Here is a 27,351-nt window from a genome sequence, read left to right on the forward strand (position 1 = left end):
AAGCAATTAATTCAACTATTGCTTTGGGTGGCAAAATTTAGATTACGTATGAAAAAACTTATAGTAATCCGTTTAAAGGTCAAATCACATGGACTATTTTAATATTTAATTTTAAACATAAAAACAAAAAATTCCAAATTTACCTGAAAAATACAAAAACGAAGAAGCTAGCGTGCATCCTTACAAAGAAGATTTTTTGATCGATGGAACACTAGTTACAGGCACTTGGGATCATGTATTTGTAATTTTTTTTTTTTTTTTTTTTTGCATCTTTTTTTATGAATCGACAAGCAAACCAAACAAAGGAAGCAATGGCCATCAAACCAGAAATAGCAAAAATTAAAACAATTTCATTCTCATAACAAATACAACCTCAAGAAAGAAAGAGATTAGAGTAGCAACTATGACTATAGAACTCTGAGAGTATTATTTGCTTTTCAACTAGGTTTTGGAGGCTTTGTTTTTTAAAAAAGAGGGCGTGATTCCAATTTTCATCTTTCTATTCATCAATCTATACAACATAATGTTTTTTTTTTTTTTTTTTTTTATAAGTTATACAAAATAATGTTAAGAAAAAAAATATTTACAACCATGAATTGTGTAATCGTTTTAAAAAAAATGAATAAAATATGAGATTCACACAAAAAAAAAAAAAAATTTTAATAGTGAACCTCACTCTTTTTCAAAATAATTACACGGCGTTTACGTACTTCACGATTATACGTAGAATTACTCGTTAAAAATCGAGTACAAGTTTGAATATGACTACAAGTTCGCAATTGAAACCCCGTCTCGTTTGATGAGATTAGAAAAGCCTACGGCAAGTCGTTGTCATACTTTATGAAAGAATATCATTTCTCTACTTCATATCATAGTGTGTGTGTATATATATATATATATATATATATATCGTTTTAAGAAGAAGATGGAAGAGTTGTGCAAGTATTCATTATTGTTCTGGAGATAGAGATACAAGCTTCTTGTGAACAAAGTTCTGATCTACTTTCCTTGACACCATATATCATTAATTCGTGTTACAAAGAAGGAAAAAGATAAAGGATTACACAACCTAATGATCACTGCTATTCCCTCTCTATCAAGTTACAATATAGACAATGTTGTGGTCTGCTCTAGCTATAGAAGTTGAAGAATGAATTGAATACTATATTTTAAAAAACAGAAAACAAAAGAAAGCATTTTGGCACCTATGTGAAAATTACCCCCAGGCTCAGGCAATGCCTAGCCTAAATCTCCAAACAGTCCAGTAAACTCCAAGACACCTGTTGCAGTTTACTGAGCATACAGCTGACTGCTGAGTCCATTCCAGTAAATGAATGAGGCACCCCTGAAGCTTGGTGTTCGGGAAGCGGCACCTCTTGTTGTCACCTTAGAGTATTGCCGTCCTTCATATATCCTTTCAAGTTGGGGTAATCTCTGTTGGAGTAGCCAGAGAAGCCATTGCAGCTGTACCAAGGAAGCTGATCGAGTCTATATTTTATACTCGAGATATTGGAGAAAACGGGGGATTGGAAAAGTACGATGGTGGGATTTCTTTTACAATCTTAGTGACGTTCTTCTTCTTCTCTGTTGTGTCTGTTTCAATTAAAAACTTCACTCCATCATCAATAAGCACTTTCAGAGAATTGTTTTGCGATAATTGTATGTTTCTGTCTCTCCTGGCATTAGTGGTAGCTTCTGTGCTATGCAAAATGGAAACACAAATGGAGAATGCTTGTAACGTGGATAACTGTGCATGAAAATCAACCGAATATTCTCCCTCTTCGATAAGTGTCATGGTCAGTGCCGGTGTATTCTCTTTCGCTCCCTAGGTACAAATCAAAATCAAGTAAAAAGTCGTGAAAATCATATCTATACACACAGTGTGACCTCAGTGTATTAGGAATGAATAATGAAGAAGGAATTCTAGTGATAATGCTTTTAGTTTTTGAATTTGTTTTCTCAAGAAGCCAATGATAGACACATTGAAATGTCTTATAATTAATTAACCAACCATGTTAAATTGTCAAGACTAAGAGCAACTATAACAAATAGTGTATCCCATGACAGCACACCTATAAAAAAAATCTGTGTCAAGATGCATACCTGAGCAAAAAGCTCTAAAGGCCGATTCTTCAGAACTGCTTGATCTTCAGCACATTGAATACAGGGATTACCTAAAACAGTGAGAGGGCAGGCCATGTCCCAGCCACCACAGTCACAGCCTCCACCTATTCTCCATCGATCTACTAATGATGAAGGGCCTCCACTTTCAGAACTTGGCAAACCATGGCTTCCAGTTGGAATTAATACCTTCACTTTTTCTGAACTTCTATCATCACGGAGGTCCTCTTTTTTCTGCTCAATCATAGAATGATTAAGTAGGTTTGGAATCAGTTTGTCACTAACCTTATCCCCTCTCTTGTATGTCGATTTTTCTGTCATCTCAAATGGTACTTGTATAACAATGGCTGCAATCTCAAGGTTTGGATGCAATTCTGCAGATGTCCAAGGGTAAGAATTTGAAGAATCAAAATCACCTTTCTCAGTGGCTTGTCTTTGTTGTAGTTTGAGCTTCATTGGATGAGACCTATCATCATCCACAAAAGTTTCCTTAACCAAGCCTGGATCATAACCTTTGAGACCATTTTCTTGAGCTGCAATACTTTGTCTTGCACGTGCAATATCATACAATACAAACTCTGTCGCCACAGAATTGTCAAAAAAGACGCCATCTTTTAGTTCTGAACGTAAGTAGCAGGAAACTTGCATCTGTCCCACCATAGAGGAATCTTTGTTGCTACTATTCCATCCCCACATACTGGCATTGCTCATCTTTCTACCATCGATGGAATGAAAAGTATAAACCCACTTAAAAGCATTATCTGTCTTCCATGCTTTGGCAACAACTACATCTTCGGGGCACTTCAGTGACAACTCGAAAAATGGCACCCCATGTTTGTATTTCAACTTGAGACAGCCATGTAGGTGAACTGGTGAAATGACTGAACAGCGGTTCTCTCTCTCGACAAACTGAGGATCTGGTTGTGATACCTTTGCTGTATTTGAGAAATCACGCAGCAAAGATTTTCTGGATGTTCCGTTCCTCCTCGTGTTTGTCGTCCTAGATGTTTTGAGCCCACCACTTTCTACAATGTAACCTAGAGGACTTCGCAAAGATATGGACTTCTTGAACGGATCAAACATATTTCTGATAGGGCCAAATCTGGGCTTTGAGCTGGCCCTGGAGGAGCAATCACTTTCTGATGGTGAAGGAAAATGGGGCATTTCCACCTTCACAGACATTGACTTGTGCAATGAGCGAACTGTGTCTCTCTCAAGGTCATTACCATCATTTAGAGTACCAACAGCTTCATCACTTCTAAAATTTACATCCACTGAATCTTTCTCTACAGTATCAGCAGGTTCATCCCCGTCATTTGAATTGAGACAAATTTTATTGAAGCCATCTGATGAACATGGTTCTATATAAGGCTTGCCAACGGATGTTGGACTAAAGTTTGAATCCAAAGACATCACTGGAGATCTCTTCCCCAGGGCTTCCTCATCTAAACCATTTAAAGCTATCATTGGAGATCTCTTCTTCAGTTCCGCCTCATCTAAACCACATAATGAGTCAAACATTCCATAAGAGAAAGAAGTGTCTCTACTACAACAAATTTCAAATTTTCTCCCTCCCTCAGCAGGGCCCATTTTCTTCATTGTCCTTACCTCTTCAGAACTTTGATACATGGACCCTCGTTTGAGCTCAATTTTAGCTTCCAGTCCAACAGGTCTACTAGCAATGCTTTTGCAAGAAGATCTGCGATAGTGACCAAAGTTAATCTCTATGAAGTCCTCCTTTAGGCTCAATAATTCATCTCTATGTGCAGGTTTCCCTTTCTTATTTCTCTTTTCAACATTTGAGCAATCTCGATGAGTCGAAAGAACAGTCTTCGGACTCAGACCAACTGTGCAGCTTTTATCCAAGTTCAATTCCATCTCTAGTCACATTTTTAGATCCCCAGTTCTGCAATAAATTTTGAAAAAACAAAACAAACAAACAAAAACAAAGATCACATCTTACCTAAGCAAGAGACTAGGGCTCAACCAATCAGATCATAAAATATGAACCAAATAGATATTTTCATCAATAACGTAATAAATTATGTTGGTAGGTTGGTAACAAGGAACCATAAAAGCTTTCCATTGCAAATTTTTTGTGAGATATGCAAATTGTTGGCATTACATATCTAGACACAAAGCATAAAAAGCCCAAAGACCTCCATGAGAATGTTAATGCCATCATGACGTGATGCATAATTTATCCTGTTATGAGGAAGTCAGCTATAGAATATACACAAGGATCTACGTCTGCCATTGATTTTTCCGATATGAAAATCACTGATGAAGCATAAAACGGTCTTAAAGACCAATTGCGTACGAAAAAATTTACTAAATGCCCAATGCATTTCAATTTGCAGAATTAAATCTGCAGTCATAATTCATGAAAGCTATGAATAGAAATAATCACATTGGGTAAGAGAATTCAAAATCAAACAATGCAGAATTTCCAAGCTAGAAGTAATGGAACATGTTAAACTCAGAAATTACCATTTTTTGGGAAGGCAAACAACCCATCATGGATCTGAACTTCACAATCACAAAAACCTCAAAAAACCAATCGGGATCCCCAAGAAACAATGTGAGACCCCCTATAACCCCGAGGAATCTAATGGTCTCTTCAGACTCCCAAAAAACAAGTAAAGTAGCATACGAAAGGGCAACATTATAATTATTAAAAACAACAGCTTTACTCTTCTCTTGCCTTCGAAGCCAGAATTAAAAGAAATGATCGAAAAACGAAAATGGCCATACCCCACTAGATCTCAGCTCAGAGAAGTGAACTCCAAGAAAAACCCAACAGACGGGAAGGCTCTGCAATCATGTCCTCCAATCTCTTCAGCTGAAAGACAGCACTAATATACAAGACCAAAACTCAACAGCTCAATTTAATAAACACTAAGGTATGTTCCATAGAGATTAGAGGACTGCAAAGACTTCCCCAATAATCAATAAAACTGCAGGGAAAAATAAAAGACGGACAGAACAATGCCAAGACCAGTTAAGCATAGCCGTGGAATAACACCAAAAGGGAGTCTAGAGAAAGAGTGTCTGTGTGTGAGTTAAGACTCAAGAGTGAGACAGTGTTAGAGAGAGAGCATGCCCGATATCAATAGGAGTGAATGTTAGGAGTGAAAGACACTCCCTCTCACTCTCACTCTCACTCTCTCTCTCTCACACACACACGACGAAAGGTTGCAATGAGCCAATGACACGACGAAAGCTTACAGTTACTGTTCATGTCTAGAAAAAGCCATGTCCTTCAAAGTCATCGAATGCAGCTACATCAGTGTTTCTCTTTTTTAGTTTTGTTTTTTTTTCTTCATTTGTTTTTTTCTATTTTTTTAGCTTTTTGAGGGCAGCCATATGTCCTTCAAAGCCATATGAAAAGACGTTAATGGCCTCGACATACAATTGATCCGGCTGTTGTTGAGGTGACAATGTTGGGATTAAATGGTCATTAAGCAAGAGGTGAAGTGCACTAACCGTTAAAAGGGTTGGAGTTCGGAATCCAAAATCAAATCACTGCAAATAGATAATTATCTTAAGGTTTTGGGAATTGCATATATGACGTGATATTAAGGCCCGGAATCCTATAATTAACTTCAACTCTTTTCCAATAAATAATTACTTCGAGACACAAGTTTTATATTAATTTCATATCATCTGTAAAAATAAAAAATTAATAATAAAAATATTAAATAATAATTAATTATTTATAAATAATAGTAAAATAATCTAACTAAATACAGTCTTAATCACAAATTAATTTGATTTGATATACTATGTTACGTTGTAAAATTAATTTTATAATACATTAGATTTTACATACCATATAAAATTAAATTTATTTATAAATTTATTTTTATGAAATATTTTTATAGCATACTTCGCATATGCCAAAGCAGCTTCATCCTCAAGTTCCCAAATTCTCAACCCATCTAAAGTATCAAATAATTAAGAATTTAATGCTGAAATTTGAACTCCACGTTGAATTATAATATCCTTTTCTGAAATTTCCGTACAATAAAAAAATAAAAATAATGTACAAATGAATTCATTAAATTTTTTGGTGGTCCAAAAGATCCTTTTGGTTGAATCTAATTACAAGATTAAAATTCAAGAAATTTCTTCAAAGTTCTCTAATTAGAGGCATTAGAGTGTAACATGTTTGCTTCCATTTGTTTACTTTTTTTGTTTTTATTTATGGAATTTTTTTGTTTTAAACTCTAAGTCTTTGTTTGGATCATAAACATATCTCAACTCATTTTAATTTATTGTTATAATTTTTTTTAATTTTAATATAAAATATAATAAATAATTTAATTTTTTTAATTTTAAATTAATATTAATATTAAAAAATAATATGCCGAAAATAATATTCTTTTCGGGTTTCGGACAAAAAGTAAAGTTATGTTGAGAACCACTTTTGACTTCTCGGCTTGTACTGCGGTTCTTCAATCCCACAAAAACAAAAAAAAAAGGAGTAGAAACATATTTTATTTTTATTTTTATTTTAAAGGCCTCCAAATATGTGCAAAGGATAACTGATAACATTGTAAACAAGTCATCCGAGTCACATCAAAGCCACGGAATCTTGTGCCATCTGATCTCACTTTTTTAAACCCTGATCGTTCGATCTTTCTCTTAAAAAATAATACAAGTATTTCACTTAACGTAATCCGAAGGATCCAATCTCAACCGATAAGTGATAACATGATACAAATTCAGGGGCGGAATTAATATTTGGTGTGGGGGCGATTAACAAAATGTATCGTGTATGTAGGGTCAACGATAATCAACATTTAACGTAATAAAATATGTCACTAATATTTAATATTAATCATATAAGGTAGTTATCTAGGTACAACTAAATTATTCAAGCCGTCAATCTCAACCTTTCACTTGAGCTCCATCGGACTAAAATGAACGATAAAAATTAAAATAGAAATAATTATGTGAGACTTGTTGAAACAAATTATAAAAATTAGTTATGTAGTTTTATCTCTGTCATCACTCTTAATTATTAATTCGATAGTAATACATATATACTTACTAATAAAACTAATCAAATTAATAAATTAGCTAGTGTAAGATTTGAAAATAAAAGTGTAAATAAATAGAAAAAATGAGGTTCTAGATTTTCCAAATAGCTTATAAAAAGATATCAAGATATTTTCTTGCCTCTTATTAGATGTGAAAAAAAATGAGAATGTAAAATTTTATTCATGACAAAAAATAGGTGTGAGTAAGAAAAATTATTAAAAAACTAAAAGAAACTTAGACAACTAAGTACTAAATAAGATTTATGAAAATGTTTTGGAGAGATAAATTATCTTTATATTAGGACTAAAACCAGTTTTTAAAAAATTTTGGAGGGCCAAGCATCAATGTAGGTCCACCCCTGCATAAATTCATAATATATATTAATATGAATGTATGTATATGTCAGAAATTCACAGTCGTTTTGGTAACAATCGCGAAGGCGTCCTTCATAAGTTTGTTTTCTTTTTTTTTTTTTGAAATTATTATTTTGATGGATTGGAAAATACAAAATATTTATCCTAAAATAAATCTGATAATTAAATGGTAATTACCCTAAACCCAAAGTATTTTGAAGAATCTATTACTTCCTTTTATCATTTATCCAAAAATGGGAAATGAGGATTGATGTTTGCGCTCTATTAACAAACTAAGCAAAACCAAGACTGTCTTGTGCTTGGCAAGGTTCACAGAAACAAACAAATCACCCAAAGCTTCTCTTTGTATAGACTATACTCCATCTAAACAGTGTTGTCTTCAACTGGCATAATTCTTTCATGCAACCACTTGAAACAGAAAACTGTGAACAAAAGTGAAGATAGAAGAGGTCTCAATAAAGAGTACCGGATTCTGATCTTAACATGCATGGTGACACTATCCTATCTATACACATTAGGAGAAGGAGGACATGTATGAGATTACTCAATCTGCTTGAGGCTATAGACAAAGAAACGCAGATTATCCCACCTACACTAAAACTATACAAAACGGCAATTCCTCAAATGACTACAACACTAAGTCAGTAACCGGAAACTGCAAGAGCCTGCAGATTCTACTCAACATTTCTAGCAGATTCAAGTTTTTCTTCCTTTTTGGACCTGCCAAATGATTTCTGGGAATCTAAGACGGGCATGTACGCTTCACTTGTTTTTTTGAAGGCATCATTGCCAGGCTTGTCAGATTCACGGGGGCTCACCAGCTGCTTCTCTACATCTTCAAATTTGGCAGTGGCCCATGGTGCCGTGCCAACACTTCTAGTTGTGCTTGCCGCATCTATTGTCAGTTTGGATGCCTCATCCCTAGAGGCATACCAAGAATGACCACAGGCAATACACTCCAACTGAATCCACAAAACCAGGGGAAAGAAGTCAGTGGCAATTGGAAGAAGCAATAACCAGATAACCCATACAAATGTTTATCAACTACCAGAAACACAGCGTTTAAATCTAAGCCTTCTTAATTAACTGCATCAACAGTTTTCATAGGTCAAAACAACCTTTAATTACCAAATAGTTAATTTAAATTCAGCCAGTGGAGAGATTCCTAATAGGATTATCAGAAAATATATTATTGTTTATGTTACTTCGCTTGATAGGCTTTGGTCATGCTTCAAAATCAACTTTAACTCTGTTATTTGGTCCAGATGAGAGCATGGGATATTAAAAAGCCTTCATGTATGTTTTGCATGTCATGCTGCAGATGCATAATCATAAGTTTATGCACGCACACGTGTGCGCTCACACACACAAGCAATCTGAACAGCAATTAAATATAAACATACAATGAAGTACATGTATGCATGCCCATCCATCCACACATTATTATCAGATACATATTTCTAATACTATATACATGAGTGATACAAGTTTTTCAATCGAACATACTCAGTCATGCTGTTGCCATTGAAATGATTTTGCCTTTTTTTCATTGGGCTTTTTTTGGGTGCATATTTGTTTTGTTAAGAGGGGAGGGGAGGGAGGGGGGATGTTCAGGCCATCATTGTGCATCTAGAAGAACATTCATTATATAAATTCAACAGGAAGAAAAAACAATTTTGGAACCTGATATCGTTCTCCATGTCCTGCTTGGATAATGTCTCTTACACCAACTTTATTCTCATTACATATTGAACAACGAGCATCTGTCATCTGTTTCACAAGCAACAATTGAAACAGTGAGCACATTGCACCAAAATAATAATAATAACCAATAGTTCATACCAAATTGAGGCAACAAAGAAGTGACCTGCATGCGCTCTGACTCATCAGGTTCCTTTCTTGCTATTTCCTCTGCCATTAAACCCTCCTGAAATTCAAATGTTTGGTGAAGATATTTTCCAAATTTTCCTAAATAAAAAATGCAAAGGCACGTATCATTGATCTTCAACAAAATTCTTTGTTTCTTTGTTGATCAGTAGGTCATACAAGCTCTCAATAGGACTTGAACCATGGCTTCACCCTCCACTCTATTCATTAATGAGGATGTGGCGATATATATTGAAAACCTCAAGTGGGAGATGATATGTCGTCCTATCTCCAATGGTGGTTTGGGTGTCAGAAATTTGCGGTTGTTTAATCGGGCTTTACTTGGCAAATGGTTGTAGCGATATACCAAGAAACCAGAGGCCTTATGGAAGATTGTGATCGAGAGCAAATATAGTGATTTAGGGGAGGGGTGGTGTACTAGAGAAGTTAGAGGAACATCTGGAAAAGGGCTATGGAAACATATTAGAAGAGGATGAGAGGTCTTCCATCGTTAAACTAGATTACAATTGGGGACAGGTTCCAATATTAGATTTTGGAAGGATACTTGGTGTAGTAATAGTGTTTTACAAGATCTGTTTCCGTCTCTTTTCTTGATTGCAAGCACCAAAGATGCCACAGTGGCGGAGGTTATGGAAGTTTCAGGTAGGAACATTCATTGGAACATCAATTTCAACCGAGCAGCACAGGACTGGGAAATGGAGAGTTTTGTAGATTTTTATAGTCTCTTATATTCTGTTCGTCCAAATATCCAGCAGGAAGATGAGTTGTGGTGGCGTCCAGCAGGGAAATGGGTGTTCTCTGTTCGCTCTTTCTATAAGGTTCTCACACAAGTTTCAGAGATACAGTTTCCCTGGAGAAGGCTTTGGCATCATAAGGCTCCTCCCAAAACCTCTTTCTTTGTGTGGGCAGCGTCTTTGGATAAGATTCTCACTACGGATAATCTAAGAAAGAGGAGGGTAATTATTGCAGATTGGTGTTGTATGTGTAAAAGCGAGGGTGAGTCGGTGAATCATTTACTTTTACACTATGAGATAGCCAGGACTCTTTGGGACGAGATGTTTAAAAGAATGGATTTAGCGTGGGGTGAGACAGATCAAAGCAGTTTGGAAGATGATCTCTATCTGTATTATGTGGTGTTTATGGCAGGAAATCAATGAGAGGACTTTTGAAGACAAAGAGAGATCTTTGGAGGAGCTAAAACTGTTATTCTTTAGGACTCTTTGTACTTGGGCCATTGCCGTAGACTTAGGAGACGTTTGGATTCGAAGATGATTTGAGATGAGCTGAGATGGATTGTGAATAGTAATGAGATGAGTTGTGAATAGTAGTGAGATTTATGAGTTAAAGTTGCTGAATAGTAGTGAGATGAGTTGAGATGAGCTGAGATCACTTACGAATCCAAACGAGTCCTTAAATGGCATGGACCTTCATGACTTCCTAGTTTCTAATATGCCTTCATAATTAGGACATTTTTCTTTGTATTTTGACACTTGGTGATTTAATAAATTCTGGTTTTACTTATAAAAAAAAAAAGAAACCACGTTGGCAGATCCAACAAGTGACAATGCCAACTTTAGGCCAATTGAGGTGCCAGAAGATGAAATTTATTTTCATGTGAACCAGCAATCATTTATAATGGAATGAGTTTTCAGCATCAACAGACCTGTCCTGTACAACCAAACCTGGCCAAAGTCGTTATGGAATTAGCCTTCCTTCGAGAAATTCATGTATGAAACACATAAAAGATGAAATCACAAACAGAAACCCTTGAAAATAACATACCTTTAACTCATTTGGCGACATGTTCAGTATTTTTGCTGGTTCCAGCTCTCCATTCAGAAGACGCCGGGCCAACAGTGCATTGTTCTACGAAAAACAAGAAAGCCATTTAAAAAGACTCATCAAAGTTTTGGGAAAAAATGCTACAGCTTTTGTAACAAATTAAAGGCCTATCTAAAGCTACATTCTGTTCCTGCCAAACTAATTTAACTTGCTTTTCTGGACCTTGAGACTAATAACAAATCAACCTCTAGACCATGAGAAGAATATGAATGCAAACCATATCCACAATAATTAACTTCATCCAATCGAGTGAAAGCAGAAATTTCTTCAAATCTCACAATCATAACTTTCTACATTATTAGCCTCACCTTTATTTTTTTACTTTCCCATTTTTCCCAAATTAAATAACCATAATGCAGTATGTTTCTATATGAATATATAATATTGCTTAAACCAAGACTCCTTTGGTAAAGCTTTGTCTTCCTAATAGTTCTAACCAATAATATTTGCCTTAGTGTCTAATGGTTCCATCAGTGGTTTCCAGATTGGATCACCGAGTAGGGGTATTACAACTGTTTCTCACCTGTTGTTTGCAGATGACACGCTTATCATGTGTGAGGCTGATCACGCTCAGTTGAGGGCGGTGAAGGCATTGCTGCTTGCTGCTGTGTTTTGAAGCAGTATCTGGCTTGAAAGTGAATTATGATAAATCTGAGTTGGTACCGATTGGAGAAGTTCAAGACATAAGGGATTTGACGGGCATTCTGGGGTGTAAAATTGCGTCTTTACCTATGATTTACTTGGGATTGCCGTTGGGTATAGCACCGAAGTCTCGTATGATATGGGATACAGTAATTGAAAAAGTAGAGAGGAGATTAGCAGGGTGGAAGAGAATGTATTTGTCGAAAGGGGGTCAGACTACTTTAATCAAAAGTACACTTTCCAACCTTCCCACCTACTTTTTATCTTTATTCCCTATACCGGCAAGTGTGGCAGGTAGACTTGAGAAGTTACAGAGAGACTTTCTGTGGGGGGGCTTGGGAGAGGAGTTTAAATTCCACTTAGTTAAGTGGGAGATGATATGTCGGCCTATCTCCAATAGCGGTTTGGGTGTCAGAAATTTGAGAGTTTTTAATCGGGCTTTACTAGGCAAATGGTTGTGGAGATATACCAAGGAACCAGAGGCCTTATGGAAGACGGTGATTGAAAGCAAATATGGTGATCTAGGGGAGGGGTGGTGTAACAGAGAAGTTAGAGGAACAGCGGGTAAGGGGTTATGGAAATACATTAGAAGAGGATGGGAGGTTTTCCAGCGATACACTAGATTGCACTTGGGGACAGGTGTCAAGATCAGATTTTGGAAGGATGCATGGTGTACTACCAGTGTTCTTTTAGATTTGTTTCCGTCTCTTTTCTTGATTGCAAGTAACAAAGATGCCACAATGGCGAAGGTTATGGAAGTCTCAGTCTCAGGTAGAAACATTCATTGGAACATCAATTTCAACCGGGCGGCACAGGATTGGGAGATGGGAAGTTTTGTAGAATTTTATAGCCTCTTATATTCTGTTCGACCGAACATTCAGCAGGAAGATGAGATGTGGTGGCATCCTGCAGAGAAAGGGGTATTCTCAGCTCGCTCTTTCTATAAGGTTCTCACACAAGAGCCAGAGATACAATTTCCTTGGAGAAAGCTTTGGCGCCATAAGGCTCCTCCCAAAGCCTCTTTCTTTGTGTGGACAGCGTCTTTGGGTAAGATCCTCACTACGGATAACCTAAGAAAGAGAAGGATAATTATTGCAGATTGGTGCTGTATGTGTAAAAGAGGGGGTGAGACGGTAAATCATTTACTTTTACACTGTGAGATAGCTAAGGCTATTTGGGACGAGGTGTTTAAAAGGATGGATATGGCGTGGGTGATGCCGGAAACAGTTTTGGATGTATTGGCTTGCTGGAATTCTATCCGTGGGATGAGACAGATTAAAGCAGTGTGGAAGATGATCCCTATCTGTATTATGTGGTGTCTATGGCAGGAACGAAATGAAAGGACTTTTGAAGACAAAGAGAGATCTGTGGAGGAGCTAAAATTGTTATTTTTTAGAACTCTTTGTACTTGGGCCATTGCTATAGACTTAAATGGCATGGACCTTCATGAATTCCTAGTTTCCAACATGCCTTCATAAATAGGGCATTTTCTTTGTATCGTGTTACTTTGGTAATTCAATAAAGTCTTATTTTACTTATCAAAAAAAAATATTTGTCTTCTTGACCAAACCATTTTGCGCCCTTTTTTTGTGATATAATCAGTTGTGTAGGAAAAAAAGATTGGGGGGCCCGGGCAAAGGTCCCCTCTTACAGGCATGTATAAGTGGGTGCTGATAAGAGTCACGAAAGGATTACAATCTCCTTATCCACTTTGAAGCCAACGGAGCCCATAACTAGCAATGGTAGTTTTTTGGGTCATGAAGCTTATTTTCCATTCATTAAGTGAAGGGTCAAGGTTTTAATCTGTAAACCTACAAGTGATGTCCAGTAAAGGTAAGACCCATCTTGTTTTGAAGTTTTTTTCATAGTTTAAACTATTTAATATTGTGGGAAAATACTAAGGCATTAGGCTCTACTATAAAATAAGCAGAAATGTTTGCATAACACGTGCGTGTGCAAAGTAGTTCTTGTGAATATAGGTAAGTAGGCATCATGTTAACAAACTGACAACCAACAAACCTTAAGATTAAACACCAGCTGCCGCATCTTTTGGTTATACTTCTGAAAATCTGAGGAAAGCGTATCATGTGCAGCCATCTCAAGAGCAGTTACAGCTGGAACAGCAGCACCTGGCCAGAGAAAAGCCTTGCCACTCTGTGGAGGAAAAAAATACTTCATTTGTAAATCATTGTGTTACTTTTTCCCTCTGCTCCCATGAACAAGGATGTTTGCATACCTTTAGACTCTTTTCATGAGAATCATTTGCAGCATCTTGATGCCCAATCCCACTTTCATGGCTAATGTCATTACAGCCACCTTTTTCTTTGTCATCTCCATGCATGTTGTTGACAGCATTGCACATGTATTGAATACCTTGAAGAAGCTTCTCCAGACATTTATCACGATGGTTATCTCCAGTCAACGCCTCAAAATCGACCAAAATACTGCGGTATTCTGAGGCATTAATTGTACAGCTTCCAGGTGTTTCAGCTTTTAGATTTTGATCAGGCCTTGCTTCTTCCTCCCTTGAAACATCAAGAGGTGAAATGTTCTTTCTCCTTAAAGATCGTTTACTCTTAAGCAGTTCTTCCTGATCAGCAGCAGTATCTTCAGTTTCAAGGTCAGGAAGATCCCCCAAACGTAATAGAGTTTTCTGAACAAGAAGATCAATTTCATGTTGCTTGTTATCTTCATAGTCTTTATCAGTTAGTCTCCACAATTTCCGTTCAACAGTGTCATAAACTTTTTGAACAATAAAACCGGGATGCTCTTTACGGCTAGGAAGTTGCTTGTGTATAGGAACAAAATGCACCACACATTTGTGCATCACAGATTCTGCTGGGACCTCATCACGATGGAAACTGTAAAACAGCTCTCTTGTATCACGTGATTGCCAGCTTCCACCACCTTTTCTCCCAGCCTCTTCAGGGCGATAAAACCACTGCCCAGTTACCATCATGCTCCCATCTTTGGCCTGAGTGATATCCTACCAGTGGAAAAACAAGATTAAATTGGATAGATATAGACTATAAAGAATAACTCCCTAGCAACCTCACATCATGAGAAATTCTATTTGCAGTCCCCACATGTGCAAACCCTTTTGGAAAAAAAATAAAATTTTGAGAAGGATATTATTATAATTTTAAAAAATTTTAAACTCAAAATTGATTAGGCTTGCACATGCAGTTCCCATTTGGGGACTGTACGTAGCATTCCTCCTGTTTGCATATCCTCCAATAATCATGTTAAACATACCAAATAACAGGACATACGAGAATGCAACTCCCAGTTGACTTGAGATACAAATCAGCTAGAAAATATTCAAAAGTCGTAGACAAGAATAAACGTAAAACTGTAATAAATACCGTAAGTACTCAGAGAAGACTGGGTAATTTCGTGCGGAAGTACCTTAATAATTGCCACGTAAGGCTTTTGTTTCTTATCCTCGGGAACTAGAAGTACAGGATCCTCCTGAAGGACGACCAATGTAGAAATAATTAATAATATAAGAAAGAAAATAAGTCAACAGTAAAAAGAGCGGAAAGGGCGGGCATAAAAGATATTTTATGAACCCTTAAAAACTACCAAGAAACCAAGATTTCTGAAATCACGTGGATGCATATCTTCAATCTAAGACATTAACTAATTACATGACACAAATGTCTAAATCAAAGCATGAAAACATAAATGAGAAGATAAAAATATATGGACTAGAATACCGAACAGGGGGGTATTGATGCTTTCACGGTGTGAGCCACTTCTTTCGACCATGTCAACTACATGGTCATTTTACTTGCTACTAGCTACGTTAATGAAAAATTAATGTGTACCAGGATAAGTAAAAGCCACTTTTCTCAAAAAGTTCCTCGGACAATAAAGAAAATTAAGCCAGCTTTCGGAATACCACTACTAATAGTAAGAAATTATCAAGTAGAAAATCCGTGCAAACTTATAATTGTGTTACATAAGAAATTATCATGGTTCTTTCTCCTTCTCTCCCGCCCCAACACTATATTTTCAATGAAACCACAAACCGATCAAATGAAAGCAACGGTCATGATCAAAATTCAGAATCAAAGCCCTCTAAAAAGCTCACCCAAACGCTCTTTCCCTTCCTCCAATTTCCATTACTCCCCAGAATTACAATTCCCCAACCAACCAAATAAACCCTAAATTCCAGAAAAACCATTCTCCACCCAACGCCCAACAAAACCCGCCACATTTCAATAGAAAAATCACCCAAAAGACAAACTCACCAGGTCGTATCGATTGCCATCAAACTCGAACGCCTCGTAATGGCTCCTCCTATTTTTCCCTTTTCCCGAAAACCTGACCGGCTCACCGATCGGCTTGGAGTCGTCCTGACGCAGCTCTTCCTCTTCCTCTTCGCTCTTTGTAACTTCCCTCTCCTTCTTCTCCGACTTCTTCTTCTTCTCCTTCTTCTGCTGCTGCTCCCCTTCCTCCTCCGCAAGCCTAATCCGCTTCAACCTCCTCCGCCTCGGCTGGACCTCCTCCGAGTTCGGGAACTGTTGCCTCGGCAGCGCCTCCCCCTCTTCCTCGTCGCTCGTCGAAATCAACGCGAACCTCCGGTTCCCCATTCTCTGAACACAACAAACAGTGAAGCTCTGGGTGCAAATGGGTTAGCCCGCGAAGAGGTGCGGTTGGGTCAATTTATATGAAAAGCTGCCTGTTCAGAAACGGGCCTTGGGTTTGTCAGATACACGAGTTTGCCACTGTAGGGCATTTGGATAATTAACCGTGGCGTTTGTAACGTCTGAAGTTGAGTAAACCATGAAAAGTGGCCTTTTTAACCAAATAGGAATGTACATTTAAGTCCAAAATACCCTTCGCTAGTAGTTTGGCGTAGAGCGATTCGAAAAGGTACAAAGCTTCAAGAAGAGGAAACTTGTGAATTGTCGTGGACTTGACTACTTAGGAAATGAGCCGTGCGAGTACAATGACGATTCAGCCACTGGTCGTCGTAGAAGCTCACACTTGTGAAGGGGCCCCCCCACGCATAATACCGTTTTCCGTTAAATAATTTAGCTGCGAATTCCATTATGGGCAATATTATCTGATCGTGTGATAAGAGTGGGATGAACATTCCCGTAATTTTAGGAATAACGTGCATTAAACGTAATTAACATTCCCGTAATTTTAGGCGGTAATTCTCTTACTATCATAACGGGACACTTTTTATTCAAAATTTAAAAGTAATATTGTTTCTAACTGACAAAATTATATATCTGAGCAATTCAAAAAAATAATCAACACGAATTTTTTTTATAATCTTTTGTACATCATGTTTTAAAATAAAAATTATTTTAATAAACTGATGTTACAAAATGTTGCTGACCGATCCTAGAAGCCCAGACTCCAATTCTACCGTTTTATTTTGCTTTGGGTGCAAGCATCAACTTTTTTTCTAAAGAATAAAAATATGGTATATTATTAAATAAATATTTTTTCTATTTAAATCTTATATTTAATCACTTTTTTTAAAATAAAATACACAAAATTTTCATATTTTAAAATTATAAATATCATTTCTCTTTCGAATTTCCTTTCATCATAAAGACGGCATTATTTGCATCTCATACATGCCCATATAAAGTGCCAGACCCAAAAATCCATCAGTATTGAGATGGTTAAACTCTAAACTCAAGTCTCAGCCATTCGGGTGTTGCAGAAGAATCAGAAGATGGGTCAAGGGCCTAAGACAGCCAGTCACAGGGCCGGCTCAATGGTAAAGCCATTGCCTAAGCTTCACCTTATGTAAGACTCTAAAAATAAAAATGATATTTTTTTAAAAAAATAAAAAATAAAAATAATTTCATTAAATAAAATAAAATTTTAAATGATTTTTATAGTTTTTAATGTGTGCAAGGTCCAATAATACTAAATTTAATATTTAATACGATTAATTTTATTTTTTTATAAGTAATACAATGAATTATTTATATTTTAAATAATTTTTTTAAGATCTTATTAAATTGAGGTACAAAATCTGCATTGAGATCTTATTTTAAGTTGTTGTCATAAATATAAATTAACAAAAACTGTATTTAAAGATTTGAAATAAATTTTCATTTTATTGTAAAGTTTGAAAATATTTCATATAATAATTTATATTTTATTGTACTATAATTACGAATGACTCACTTAAATCTCGTCTTAGGCTTTAATTTATATTGAGCTGCCCCTACAACCAGAAAGGAGTTTAAGAGGATAAAAAAGTTTGGATTGTAGTTGGAAGTGCCGAATCATAATAGATTGCTCGATACTTTGAGCATGTTAGGACATGTTAAAAAAACACGATAGTTGTTTGATAAAATGAATGAGAGTTCATGCGGTCATGATATTAAGTCAAGAAAAACACTAAACTCACTGATAATTATGAAGAAAATATTTTTTAATGATATTATGATTTTTTTTAATATTTAAGAGCATAAAAAATGTATAAAAAAATAAATAAATAAATGTCATTTGGCCTTCTCCGAAGATTTTGTCGGGTTACACCCTCGATAGATGTAGCACAAACCCGATCTTTTTTTGAGGGATGAAGCCTACCTTACCAAGTGAAGAGCATCTAATCGTTGGATTTGAACCATAGAAGTGTAGTTTTGATAGATTTGTGGCAGGGATTGGATGTGGAATGCAAAGACGACAATGGAACTTTAGGGTAAAAATGGGGGATTCTTCGTGGGTTTGGATCTTTCATGATTTTAAAAAATAAAACCTAATAGGAATTCTCAAGCTAAATTTTAACTTTATATTGCCTTCATTAGGTATATGAAACCTTGAACATAAAGAGTATCGTGAGTATGTGTTTTTATTTTGTAATATCATTCTTATTGAAACTTGAAAACATGACGTTTCATGTATCACAACTTCTGTAGACTAAATCGATCTATCTAATAAGGGTTAAGTAGATTTATAGCCACAACTATCACATGTTTTACACTTTATTACTCAAATTAACGAAGTGCACTCTTCAACTATCACTAATTGTTAAATAGCATTAGCTATTAGGATTCGACCATCAAATAATGATTTTAAGGTCTTGTTTATTTTCGCATACGAGATAAAACGAGTTGAAATTAAAATTAAAAAGTTGAATAAAATATTATTATAATATTATTTTTAATATTATTTTTATTTTGAGATTTGAAAAAGTTGAATTGTTTATTTTATTTTATATACAAATTTAAAAAATTTATAATAATTAGATAAAATAAATTAAAACGAGATAAATTATAAAAACAAACAAGATCTTAAAATTTATTTTATTTTTATTGCTCAATGCTCATACTGTCAATCAATTATGGGTTTTCAGTTGCCGCGGGCCTTTGGGCTTTTACCACTCAATGTTGGGGGATGATAGGGTTCTTGTCCGTGGTCCATCTTGCAAAATACTGACCCAAATAAAAAACAAAACAAAATGTACAATCTGACAAACTTGAAAGAGATAAGTAAAAAATAAAATGATTTACACAAAATATTTTTTATAATTATATTTTAAATGAATAGTATTTTTATAAAATATCTTATAAAAATAATATAATTTTATAAAAAAATATTCTTATTTTATAACATTATTATGTAATGTGTTTTGTGTATATTATTATTAAAAAAAAAAAAAATAGGACAAATTTTTGCTGCAAGACCTCGTCGGTGTCGCCCACCGAGTTTGAGGCCTAATGCTTACCAAACCTCAAGCGTAATTTGGGTGTTGGAATAAGGATCTTTTCAGAATTTCTCTCTTTTTTTTTTTTTGGAGGTTTAGCATTAGAAAATAATTAAATAATAAATAAATAATAAATATTCTTATCGGTCACTATTTATTGTATACATTTTACATCTTATAAAAAATATAAAAAAAATTATGAGATATAAAAATAAATAGTAATTGATGCATAATAAAACTCATAAATGAATAATGCAAGATTATTTTTTATGAGTGATGATTATTTTCATTTCGACTGAAATGAATGATATTTATTTAGTTTTAAATATAAGATATTTGGTCATTTTATGTTAAATATTAAAAATCTAATATTTTACATTATATTAAATAGATATTATCTACTTTATTTGAAATGAAGAGACTCTTTATGTATTTTAGATTTTTTTTTTTCGCTCTAAATCATTGAGTTTAGACCAACAACTCTTAAAACCATTCAAATCAGGTGGGCACTTTGACTTTCCAGAAGCTTCATCAAAAGTTTATATTTTTGTATTTTTGTGAATACAAGGACGGTGAAACAATGTGGATGGAATTTGTACACAGGTGGAATTAGTGACGTGGCTAAAACTGGATCTTACTGAATTTAGTTAGGTTGGGGCTTGAATCTCATTGGAGACTGGTACGAGTGGACACTAGAAGGGTCTCCACGATTCTGTGTGGGCGGGTCCACTTTAGGTTGTAATCATATCTTCCAGCTTCTTTGGTGCCACTTATTCCTGGGCCGGTTGGCCCGGTTCATCCCTCTTTTGGACCACATATTTGTTTCAGAGCTTTGTTATTCATAAATCATACGCCATATAATATAAAATTATTTTTATAATAATGTAGATATGATATATTATATAAAGACATGTCAATTATTAAATTTATTTTTATGAAATCTCTTTATAATTAAATTATTTTTGAATCAATAATAATGTCGATTATGCTGTTTGGAGAAAACCTATTTAATTATAACAAAATAATGAAAAAAATGCATAGATTTCGTAGCTTATTAAGGCCATGTTAGATCATCTCGTCTAAAAACATTTCATAAATTCATTTTCAAATATCATTTAAATCTAGAATATTTTTTAATTTTCAATTTTCAATTTTGAACATATAATCATTACTAAATTATTATAATTTTTTAAAATTTTTAATTAAAACACAAAAAAATACAATTTTTTCAAATCTTAAAATAAAAATAATATTAAAAAAATACTGTAACTTTATAATATTCTATTCAATTTTTTCTCTCTTATTTTTTAAATTAAAAAAAAGTCTTAACTCAAATAATTTTACTATTATTTACAAAATTCTCGTATTATTTCATTATCTTGTCCAAACATGTCCTTAGGTTGTGTTTGGATGTTGAAGTGAGTTGAATTGAGTTGAGTTGAGATGATAAAATATTGTTAGAATATTATTTTTTAATATTATTATTATTTTAGGATTTGAAAAAGTTGAATTGTTTATTATATTTTGTATTGAAATTTGAAAAAGTTGTAATGATGAGTTGAGATGAATTGAGATGAGTTTGATATCCAAACTCACCCTTAAGTCTTTTGAATCTTTGATAAAACAATAAAAAGAAGAAAAAAATGGTGAAAAAGTAGCTTACTTAACAGTCAAGGAGAGGACCACGTTTAAAATTGCTATTTTTGTTTTTTGTCTCTAAATTCGACTCACACGTCTACCATGTTAAACAAGACACGCCTCTTTTAGCAATTGCGTATTAAGGTATTATCGAGTCAGAGTGTAAAATTACCAACTTTAATTTTATTTCAATATATTGAATTTAGGTACGTTTTATTTATTTTTTATGACATCCAACAACTGTTCCGTGTACAAACAATTATTATCGATTCATGCCTTATCACAGAGGTGACTATAATGAAATTATTGGTTAATTGAACTGTTTCTAATATCTTTTTTCAATTTATTAAACAAAATTAATATTTTATCCAACAACTATTATTATTTATTAGTAATACCGAAGGTCCAAAGGGGATATAAAAAAATCATAATAAAAATAAAAATGATAAGTGCTATAAACATAAAAAAAAAAATCATAAATTAATATGACTTCATGTAATCAATTAAATATATTTTATAATAAAAATAACTTTAAAATTCAACGTATCGTATTTATTAATTTATAAATTTATTTTTATATAAACTATTTATAATTAAGGTATTTCTCATAGGGTCTAATGGGAGATGTGACGTGGGTTGTTTGTCAAGTAGATGTATTTTAGAGAATCACACGCTTTTGCTACACATATTGGGTTCAATTTCAATTTCAATTAGAATTAAATTATATATATATAGATTTTTTTGTTTTACATACAAAATTGAGAATATAATAACTCGGCACTTGATAAAATATTTATATAATATAATTTAATTTGAAAGATAAATTTTAAATTTAATAAATCAATTATTATTATTATTATTATTTAAATATTATAGATGATATACTCTACATACTGATTTGAAAATATAATAATTTGGTAAGTAAGCTCAGTTTGGATATCAAAACCATATCAATTCATGTCATCTCATCTTATTATTATAATTTTTATAAATTCTTACATAAAATACAATAAACAATTCAAATTTTTTAAATTTTTAAATAATAATAATATCAAAAAATATTTGATTTAATTTTTAACTTTAATCTAAAACCATCATCTCACCATCCAAATTCAACCTAAAACAACACTTACCCTGCCCTCATTATATTGATGAAACAAATTAATGGCACGCCCCACCCTTCATTACAGAATAATTATTATAATATACACGTTTTAAGTCATATTATTAAAAATTAACATTTAGATAAAATATTTGAATACCAATAAATATTCAGATTAAAAAAAAGAAGAATCGCAAAAGTCATCCACGTTACATACATAAATGCTCAATAATTTTCTCTCGCAACGAGACATCATTTTGGTCAATCACAATAAATCCGAATCTAGGAATAATTTTTCCAAGCCAGAGGGCTTTTCCTCGGTACAGAATAATGGCCGCACCGTGAATAATCAACTAAATCCTGGGCAAACCACTATAACCCCGAAAAGATACTAACATTACTTGCTAGTCACCCAAAAGGGTAGACACAATGGCACGTGTCCATCTGACCGGTTGCCTTCACCGACAGGACCGGTCTATCCCTCTCCAAAGCCTCCTCTGCAGAAATTATAAACCACAGAAAAAAAAAAAAGAGAACTTTCTTCGTTGAGAGAGATACGGATTGTCAGATTCATCCAATTCTTCTCAATCAGTCCATCTCTCTCTGAGTTTCCGTCTCTGACATCTTTGCCTTCAAAGTTCAAACTCTTTATCAGCGGTCAGTTATTTTCAGGTTTTTCTAGACTGTTTTCTTTTTTATTCGTTGTATATGCAGAATGATATATAATCATAACTTTATCGTTGCGTATATTTAGAGGAAATAAGGATTATTGTCTGAAAATTGGATTTAATAACTATTTTGGTGTTAATTGAGGGTTTTGGATTGATGGCTTTGGTCTTTTATGCTTAGTTTTACTTGAAGGGAATGTTTGTGGTGGTTTTGTTACCATAAAGTTGGGATTTTTGTTTGGGGTAGTCTGATTTGTGCTTCATCCTTTTTTTTCCCCACAAAGATGGGGTATCTTCAACTGATTAGGAGGTTGTCGCATCTTCACGTGTGAATTGGTCGTCTGTTGGAGAAGGTCGGGCTTTATTGTTGAATCCCAGTTGGGTATATAGGTTCTAAAGGTGTATAGTTGGTCAAGCTTGATTCCTATTCCGTTCAATCCACAAAGAGCTTAGAAGTGTGTGATACGGAGATTTTTCTTAAATTCTGAGTGGATTGAGTAATTTGAGCTGTTGTTCCTTTATTAAAATGGTCGATTCAATTGCCACTACATCTTTTCTTGGGTATCGGCCGTTCTGTCGAGGTACTTTTGCCAAGGATGTATCGTGCAAACGGAGATCTGCGGATAACTGTCGGCTTCGGGTTGTTGAATTTCATGGTAGAAGGATTGTTGCTTCACCTACTTTGCTGAGATTGAAAGCTGATCCGTTGGCAATTTCGTCAATTAAGGCCCTAGCAATGGAGCTGACAAAAGAGGCGTCTTCATATCAAGAAGAAAGAATTCCTAAGGATTGGAATTATGAGATTGATACTGCCTTCGATAGGAAACCTGGTTTGTGGCCACCCGAGAATAAAGCAGACAACCGTTCACTACAGAATCCCTTGCTTAGACAAGAAAGGATGGGTTGTGGTTGGTTAGGTGCCATATTTGAATGGGAAGGAGTTCTAATTGAAGATAATCCTGATCTTGAGAAGCAAGCCTGGCTTGCTCTTTCTCAAGAAGAAGGAAAATCTCCTCCCCCAGCCTTCATTCTTAGAAGAATGGAAGGGATGAAGAATGAGCAGGCAATATCTGAAGTTCTGTGCTGGTCAAGAGACCCAGCACAGTTGAGAAGAATGGCTGCTAGGAAAGAAGAAATTTACCAAGCTTTACAAGGAGGAATTTATAGACTAAGAGCTGGGTCAAGAGAGTTTGTGAATATCTTGATGCATTACAAGATACCTATGGCATTGGTTTCTACTCGCCCAAGAAAAACTCTTGAGACTGCAATAGGAACAATTGGTATAGAAGGTTACTTTAATGTGATTGTAGCGGCAGAGGATGTTCACAGGGGGAAGCCTGATCCAGAGATGTATATGTATGCAGCACAGCTTCTTCAATTTATTCCTGAGCGATGCATTGTGTTTGGCAACTCAAATCAGACAGTAGAGGCTGCCCATGATGCGAAGATGAAGTGTATTGCTGTTGCTAGCAAGCATCCGGTCTACGAGCTTGGGGCTGCTGACTTGGTGGTGAGGCACTTAGATGAGCTTTCAGTGGTTGATTTGAAGAATCTAGCAGATATTGAATCTGCTGAATTTGGGTCTGGAGAGCCGGAGCTTGAGCTGGAGGAAGAAGATGATGACACCCGCTCATCAACCTTGGCAGCAGTTGATGATAGTTTCTGGTAACCTTATAAAATGTACAGTTCTCTGTCCTTCATCTGATTCTTGATGATAACACTCCTATAACGTTGTGTATAAGTAGGGGAAAAAAAAAAGATAAAAGAAATGATAAAAGATAAAAGGTACGTGGTCTGCATTGGGCTATCGTAATGTTGTCATGTATGTATTTTCTGTACAATATATAATCAAACATTCCAACATTTATTCGGTGTTGTATCTCTTCGATCGCTATGTAACTTGTAGAATGGTTGAACCATCTATAATTGGGTGATTGACTCCTGAGTAGTTCTCCATATATTTCGCATGTCTATAATTAGACCTTCAGGATGGCTGCTCATTTCCTCCTAGAAAGCATGTGTTATCATCTCTTTCAATCGAGATCCTCTCCAATTTTTGGACTGAATTGAATAGTTTAATGCAAAGAGAGATAAACCGTTAAATGTTCATATGGGGTCTACATTGTCCGAAAATCTTATATAGGCAGCTTTAAATTCAGTATGGCCTAAACTCTAAGGGGTTGGCCCAAGTGATGAAGGCCGTGGTCTTGTGGTATCACTCCTTTGAAGGTCTAAGGTTCAACATCTCATGGAGGTAAACAATCTTTTTGGGCTAACCCCCCAAGTGAGAAGCCAACGATTCGACCAGTTCCGTGTAGGGAAACTTCCGAGGGTACGGTGCATGAGACTGGGATTTACTCTGCGGGAGTGGGTTCGAAAGGTCCTGCCTTAGAGAGGTTCCCCGATATAAAGAAGAAGGAAAAAAAAAAACATCTATTTCATTTATTTTCAGAAGAAAATTGTGATACAGTACTAGAGACTTTACTGCATATAAAAGAAAAAAAAAAAAAGACTTTACTAGGTAAGTAGGCAACCAATCTTGGTAGATTTCAGAGTAAGACATTCAAGGTATAGATGAAAAGTTTTTCATCGTAATTTCACAGGCTCACAGTATTCTTGGTTTTCCGAAATTTATGGTCCGGGCTGTGTTTATTCTCTGAAGAACATTATTAACATTTTATCATGGTCTCCCATGTCTTCATTTCATTTCAGCTTCTCTCTCACAGCATCTGAGGTCTACTTATGCTTATCTAATATCAAATTAGCCCATTTGATCAAATTTGTTACACAGAGCTTATCCAACGGCTCAGTTTCTGGTTTGGGACACAAGTAGTATGATCTATAATCCAAGAAATAGTTATTCAGTGTGATGCTAAGCTAGTTTAGTTGTAACTGTTTTTCATTTATGCCTCTCGTACAGTGATATTCTGATGAAATATTTAAAAATATATATATATATTGACATCTTGCCAATAAGTGCTGCAAGATTTGCCATTGTTAGTTGAGAGGAGTTGCCCTTCGATGATTTTGATCATCGTCTCTCTTGCTCATATATACTTGTGATCATGCATTTAGTGGTTTTTGCAAGTTTCTGCACATGAACTGAAGGCTTTGAAAGAATCACTAGGGTTCATTGCCAGCTTCTGAGGATAGAAGTTTCACACTTTGTACACCTAAGTTCCTCTCCTTCAGTCCTTCCGCTGGCCTATGTCCTGCTGTGAATTACGGTGAAAATGTAATCGTTCGACTTCGCGGGGTGGACTGGAGGGAGAGTGAGAGTTTCGAGGACATGCCTACAAAGCCTCCGTGGAAGTGGAATGGAACCTGTGAGGTAGGATACAAGTTCGATTCCTCCATGTGTAATGCAGAGCTCATAGGAGCCAGGCATTTTAATAAGGGTCTAATTTCTAAAAAACCCAACATTACTATTGGTATGAAACACTTTGGAGTTGTCTCAAGTGATAAAGGCCTTGGGTTTGAGGATATGCTTCTCCCAGGTCTAAGGTTCAAATTTTCTTGGGTGCAAACAATCATTAGGAGCCATTGGATTGGATGATTTTTTCCTTGAATTGTTCGAGGTGCACTTGTGGAAAACTCATTGCCGAGGGCCTGTGCAACCCCGAGATTAATCGGGACGTTGTTCCTGAACACCCGATGCCAATAAAAAAAAAAAAAAAACTATTGGTATGAACTCTGCTAGGGATACTGAAGGCCATAGAACTTATACTTCATCCATTGTTGCTGGAAATTACGTCAAAGGTGCAAGTTTTTTTTTGCTATGGTTATGGGATGGCAAAAGGTATTGCCACCACATTGCAGGGTTTCTTGGGACGAAGGAAGGTCACCTCCGATGCCCTAACCGCTATAAACCAAGCCATTTCTGGTGTAATTTCCATGTCTTCGGCTAATACAAATGAATTAATTCCGAATTCTCTTTCCATTGGGATATCCTAGCAAGGAAACCCTGCAATGTGGTGGTTTCAACTTTAGCAGGAAACAAAGTCTCAAACAATGAAATATTGCGCAAACGGATGTTTAGGGCAGTCTTGACAGTCACAACAGGCACCACCGATCACTAGTATGCCGGAAGTTTATGAACACGAAATCTGTATCTCTGTAGTAGGACTGTTCATCTGGCCTAAATTTTTTTCCGGTTTGGTCTGGAACCCGGGTTGCAAAACTCAGTTACACTATGTCCGAGTACTGGTTTTACAACCCAAAACCTGTTTTTTTTTCCTCTATCTCTCTCTGAATGTTTTGCATTGGATGCTAAATATATACATTTTTGTGTAATTTCTTACAAACATTTTGTTATTTCACAGTAAATTTTATTTAAATAACCCT

At 35.2% G+C, this 27,351-nt stretch overlaps 3 protein-coding genes across 5 annotated transcripts; 1 reads left to right on the forward strand and 2 right to left on the reverse strand.

Annotated features, from left to right (window-relative positions):
• Window positions 1-945: 945 nt before the first annotated feature.
• Window positions 946-5,298, reverse strand: LOC108997281. Of its 2 annotated transcripts, none has more exons than XM_018973479.2 (3): window positions 4,876-5,298; window positions 2,104-4,027; window positions 946-1,825 (listed from the first exon to the last, which is right to left on the reverse strand). In XM_018973479.2, the coding sequence occupies exons 2-3, from the start codon at window positions 3,997-3,999 to the stop codon at window positions 1,496-1,498; spliced, it is 2,226 nt and encodes a 741-aa protein (XP_018829024.1). In that variant the 5' UTR covers window positions 4,000-4,027; window positions 4,876-5,298; the 3' UTR covers window positions 946-1,495. The 2 variants fall into 2 exon arrangements, with proteins under 2 accessions (XP_018829024.1, XP_035549869.1); XM_035693976.1 differs by having other exon boundaries at window positions 4,612-5,298.
• Window positions 5,299-7,857: 2,559 nt separating this feature from the next.
• Window positions 7,858-16,552, reverse strand: LOC108997313. Its single transcript, XM_035693994.1, has 8 exons — window positions 16,169-16,552; window positions 15,321-15,383; window positions 14,149-14,898; window positions 13,932-14,066; window positions 11,211-11,294; window positions 9,409-9,468; window positions 9,225-9,311; window positions 7,858-8,503 (listed from the first exon to the last, which is right to left on the reverse strand). The coding sequence occupies exons 1-8, from the start codon at window positions 16,508-16,510 to the stop codon at window positions 8,216-8,218; spliced, it is 1,809 nt and encodes a 602-aa protein (XP_035549887.1). The 5' UTR covers window positions 16,511-16,552; the 3' UTR covers window positions 7,858-8,215.
• A 6,299-nt stretch (window positions 16,553-22,851) lies between these two features.
• On the forward strand, window positions 22,852-24,952 carry LOC109014876 (5-amino-6-(5-phospho-D-ribitylamino)uracil phosphatase, chloroplastic-like). 2 transcript variants are annotated; one of them, XM_018997368.2, is made up of 2 exons: window positions 22,852-22,996; window positions 23,292-24,952. In XM_018997368.2, exon 2 carries the CDS (start codon window positions 23,534-23,536, stop codon window positions 24,674-24,676), a length of 1,143 nt encoding a protein of 380 aa, XP_018852913.1. In that variant the 5' UTR covers window positions 22,852-22,996; window positions 23,292-23,533; the 3' UTR covers window positions 24,677-24,952. The 2 variants fall into 2 exon arrangements, with proteins under 2 accessions (XP_018852913.1, XP_018852914.1); XM_018997369.2 differs by having other exon boundaries at window positions 23,315-24,952.
• Window positions 24,953-27,351: the final 2,399 nt, after the last annotated feature.

Source organism: Juglans regia, chromosome 9 (genome assembly GCF_001411555.2).
Source record: "Juglans regia cultivar Chandler chromosome 9, Walnut 2.0, whole genome shotgun sequence".
Taxonomy (NCBI): Eukaryota; Viridiplantae; Streptophyta; class Magnoliopsida; order Fagales; family Juglandaceae; genus Juglans; species Juglans regia.